The sequence below is a fragment of the Electrophorus electricus genome, unplaced genomic scaffold (genome assembly GCF_041902795.1).
Source record: "Electrophorus electricus isolate QZ-2024a unplaced genomic scaffold, ASM4190279v1 Scaffold170, whole genome shotgun sequence".
NCBI classification, from domain to species: Eukaryota; Metazoa; Chordata; class Actinopteri; order Gymnotiformes; family Gymnotidae; genus Electrophorus; species Electrophorus electricus.
Window position 1 is genome coordinate 1 of NW_027658451.1, and position 5,000 is coordinate 5,000.

A 5,000-nucleotide genomic window follows, 5' to 3' on the forward strand; every position below is an offset into this window, starting at 1 on the left:
AAATGTTTCGCTATTCCTCCCTGCATCTCTCCATTATTCTGTCAGGTTTCACGAACTATTTAAAGTGAAATTAGACCTTCTAGGAGATGGAGAGTAACACATATCTGATGACACTTATGCTAAAATAAGGTGCGCATAAGTCCTCTTCTCCTGTGTGGCTGTTTCTGCAAAGCTCTGACCATTCTTGACCATCCCTGCCTTCTCACACACCACAACTGATCAATCACGTACATGCCCTACATGCAACCATTGGTCAGATTGCTTGTGTGTGTGTGTGGCTGCTTCACAGAAACGTATGGCTAAAGAGCATACATTACATTTACCCTCTATATGATTTTTTTTGTATGGAACCATAACAAGGCCTAAAAACACCCAATCACAGAGCTGATAGTGACGCGCTGAGGGTTGGGCTCGTTAAACACCCAATCACAGAGCTGATAGTGACGAGCTGCGGGTTTGGCTCGTTAAACACCCAATCACAGAGCGGATAGTGACGAGCTGAGGGTTGGGCTCGTTAAACACCCAATCACAGAGCGGATAGTGACGCGCTGAGGGTTGGGCTCGTTAAACACCCAATCACAGAGCGGATAGTGACGCGCTGAGGGTTGGGCTCGTTAAACACCCAATCACAGAGCGGATAGTGACGCGCTGAGGGTTGGGCTCGTTAAACACCCAATCACAGAGCGGATAGTGACGAGTTGAGGGTTGGGCTTGTTAAACACCCAATCACAGAGCGGATAGTGACGCACTGAGGGTTGGGCTAGTTAAATGTGATTTTAATGACATGATCACTGTTGTGCGTTTTCCTGTTTTCTGGACGTGACCTCTCCTTCTTTGTGTGTTTTCCTGTTTTCTGGACGTGACCTCTCCTTCTTTGTGCATTTTCTTGTTTTCTGGACGTGACCTCTCCTTCTTTGTGCGTTTTCCTGTTTTCTGGACGTGACCTCTCCTTCTTTGTGTGTTTTCCTGTTTTCTGTTGTCCATCCCCAGTAGAACTCTATTACCCAAGTGTGACAAATGAAGGCAGCATAACAGTACCAAGGCCTTTACTACCTTGATATTGCACATTAGATGAAAATAAGCTAAATCTCTAAATAAATTTTAGAGGAAACATACTTTTCTTTAAGATTGTGAGAAGCTGAGCTAATGTTTGATATTGTGTCAGTATGTCACCATTTTCTTCCTCTCGAATTAGATAATATGATGTCCGTATGAAGTCCATTCTTGTCTTTGATTATGCTCACACTTCAGATTATGTGTGTTCTGGTGTATGGGTGAATGTGTGCATGTGCATATGTGTTTTCTCACATGTTCACACACTCATGAGTATGACTAAGAGGGTCACACTGCCCCTTTTGTTTGTGACTTTGGGTCATACTGAACTTCTTCTGATATTAAACAGTAATCCCTACAGTCAGGGGGACTTCAGATGAGAAATGATGCGAGGCTGACAGGTAGGTGTGAAGTACTAGGATGTGTAGTTTCTCTTGTGTAGCATTAATAATTGAATTATTCATATCATTTTTTTTTTTGTGTAGGACCTAAATGGCCTTGTACATTCATATGCCATTTCCGTACGTCTTTTGTAAGCTGTATTGGTGAAATCTATGACATCTAACAGGATGGTTGAGTCTGCTGTTGGGAAAGCATAGAAAAACAGCTTCTCTGATGTGTTTCAAAAGTTCAAGAAACAATTCTGTCCTAAATGACTTTTCCTTAATTGCAAAACACAGAATTGTAGAAGAGATTCACCACGATACATATAGTTTAGGGGAAACTGGTCAGCGGTCATTTTAATAGAGAACTAAATTTTGTGTTTTTAATGGGGATATGAGATCCCTTAGTAAACTATCAAATAGAGACAGCAAAAGTAATAGACTCGAATGCGTTCAGTCTATGAAATGTAATTCTGCACTCTGGCCTGCAGGTGGAGCTGCTGCCGCACACTCAGGCGGAGCCTTGCGCGCGGCAGAAAGGGGGCGGAGATACGCAGCCGCACTTCCTGATAACGCGCGTGTGGCTGCTGACGCAAAGCTCGCGCCCTGGCGCGCGCTCAGATTACGTTCCTGAAGACCTCGAGCAGCAGGCCTGGGTGTTTCAGAGCACGTATGCAACTAAACCTGCGTAGGTATGAGGTGTGAAGTTGTATACGATTAAAATACAGCTGTAATTCTTTATTGTATTGAAAGTCTGATGTGCGAGCAAGCTCACAAATCATGTTTATTCCAGAGAGGTGGGTGAGGTACTTAATTCTATGGATTCATACTAACTACTTTTGAGTACATCAAAGCATGTGTGGATAAATTAATTACTTTAAACATACATTTATTATAATATATAACCCCATTTCCTAACTGCCAGTTCATCTAAAACTGTGTTCTGTAGCTACAATATTATATACCCCAAAAAAAAGAATTAAAAATGTCACATATGTACAGCATATATACTAAGAGGTAAACTCCGGAACAGGTGAAAATGTTCTACAACAATGCATTAATTTGTGAACCTCAAACTTTCCATCACAGAACCGGACCGAAAGGTTTCCGCATCTTCCAGCTGGTTCTTTCACTGGCCGCTGCGTTTTTTCTGCATAGCAACCATCAGTTCTGACATGAAATCGCCACCGGAGGGCGCTGTCGCAGACGGCGTAGTTCGTGTTGGCGGCGGGGGCCCAACTTTCTTGACTTTGGGGGTTGGATGGGGTGCGGTAGCAGTAGCGGGTGGAGGAGGGGGTGGAGGAGGAGGAGGCAGCTCTCCACCTTCGAATGGCGGGTTAAAGACAGGAGGCGGAGAGGGGTGGTTGGTTTGTGGAGGAGGGGGTGGGGGTGGAGGGAGCTCACAGGCAAAAGATGGAGGTGGTGGAGGCAGGAAGTCAGGGGGTGGCTCCATGTCGTCGATGGGGGGTGGAGGAAGGGGCAGTTCAGGGGGTGGAGGAAGGAATGCCGGTTGTGGGTATTCAAGGGCGGAGCTGAGCGGCGGAGGCTCCGCCCTGACTGGCATGGGAGGTGGAGGAGGCATCATGGGGTCGGGGGGTGGAGGGGGCAATACGTTCGTCGAGGGTGGAGGTGGGAAAGACGCCTGGTTGCTAGGGCCCTTAAAAAAAAACAAAAAACATTTAATTATGGTGAATATTGAGCCTTATATTACTGCCATAATCAGGAATATCTCATTCATATGTAACAACTGAGTTTTAAGAAGGCAGAAACGAATCTAGTGTTTCTGTAATACTTCCTCATTTGGTAAACAAACATTGCTCTGAGCATGTACTGATGTGTGCTATAGCTGCTTTTGTGTCTGTGACCAGAGTGAATGGTTCACCTTTGGTACCATCTCTGTTTGAGGTTGGGGTACATGTCCATTGGCAGCTTTCACTAGAAAGGAACAAAATATATTAACTATTTAACCATTTAATTCACACACATTCATACATACAGTCATACACACACACACACACAAAACAGTATTTCATAAAAGAACACATGTTGATTGAAGGTGAAAGCCTTTGTGAAAAGTTCTGGGCACCTTTTGGTGTTGGAGAGGGCGTAGGTGCGTTGGAGGTGGATGGACTTGGCTGCTGGTTCAGGTTGGTCCAAATTGACGAGAGAGAAGACCTCCTCACAGCACTCCTGTAGTTCTCATATAATGCCTTTCCATACTAGAGGTGTGAGTCAAGCACACATGGAGATGACATTTCTAAGACAGCAGTGTGTTTAACTACAAGTCCTTGATTTTGACCTTATAGACCCGAGCTGGTCCATGTTTTGGTTCTGTCTCAGTTACTTGTACACAGGAGACCCAGAATCGAGGGTTGTTGATGCCAGCTCGCCACACACAAACAAGTCAGTGCACTAAACCAAAGTGCTCTGCTTCTCAAAGAATTAAAAGCATACTGACTTATACAGTAGAAGAATACCTCAGATAACCTACAGTATTTTACAAACAGGAAAAGAAACAGTAGTGTATTTGGCTCACCTTAGCAATACGGATCCCTGTTACCCACAATTCCATGGCCCACTGATCATCACAGCACAGGTACTTGATGTACTGGGACTCCTTTTGGATCTGAGGGTGCTGGAGATGAATTACACAGGTCTCATTACCACTGTGGCCTAGTAGCTGACTTACAGTTATTCCTCAGGATATGGTTTAGTCAGTCAGTCAGACAGACAGACAGACTGACTGACTGTCTGTTTGTCAGTCACTGCACACAGTACTAGTGCAGGGTAATGACACGCAGTTCTCTACTAGAAAATGGTGACTAGAGCAAACTGTAATCAGAGCGATGAGAAGAATAACAAGGTCCTTCATCAGCGGAAGGTTCGAGAACGTGGACACGCTTGTTTCCTAACTTGTTTCCACGCTTGTTTCCTACTGCTCCCATAGCAACATAATTCAAATATGTGCATTGTTTGTTGCTTGTCTGTGTAGAGCAGAAATTGCAGTGTGAAATGGTTCATCCATGGTTTCTTCATGAAATGAATAAATAAGTGTCTGGGGTGTGATAACAATAAAGACTTGCTGAAGATTTTGTGCTGAATTGCGAGACTGCTTGGTAATATTTTGTGGTTGCACTGTCTGCGTTGTTTACTCATAATGGAATGCTAGGAGCTATAGCTGACTTGTAGCCCTGACTTAGTTATTATTTTTTATATATAGATAGACACAAAGTGTGGTGTGTGTGTGTGTGTGTGTGTGTGTGTGTGTGTGTGTGCGTGTGTGCATGTGTGTGTGTGTGTGTGTGTGTGTGTGTGTGCATGTGTGTGTGTGCATGTGTGCGTGTGTGTGTGTGTGTGTGCATGTGTGTATGCTCACTTTCATATCTGGGACAAACATCTATCTATATATAAACACATCACACTCATATATACTTATATATACTTATATACACTTATATACACACATCACACTTTTATATTTATATATATATATATATATATATATATATATATATATATATATATATATATATATATATATATATATATATATATATGTATATA

General features: G+C 43.2%; 1 protein-coding gene across 2 annotated transcripts in view; it reads right to left on the reverse strand.

Annotated features, from left to right (window-relative positions):
• Positions 1-2,308: 2,308 nt before the first annotated feature.
• The window catches only part of LOC113582135 (amyloid beta (A4) precursor protein-binding, family B, member 1 interacting protein), a 17,316-nt gene continuing 14,624 nt past the window's right edge, over positions 2,309-5,000 (reverse strand). For both annotated transcript variants that reach the window (XM_027017762.3, XM_081708876.1), the window contains exons 11-14: positions 3,973-4,071; positions 3,523-3,655; positions 3,319-3,371; positions 2,309-3,093 (exon numbers count right to left, since the gene is read on the reverse strand). In XM_027017762.3, the coding sequence (XP_026873563.2) occupies positions 2,566-3,093; positions 3,319-3,371; positions 3,523-3,655; positions 3,973-4,071 (813 nt within the window). In that variant the 3' untranslated portion in view covers positions 2,309-2,565. The remainder of the gene's footprint in view (positions 3,094-3,318; positions 3,372-3,522; positions 3,656-3,972; positions 4,072-5,000) is intronic.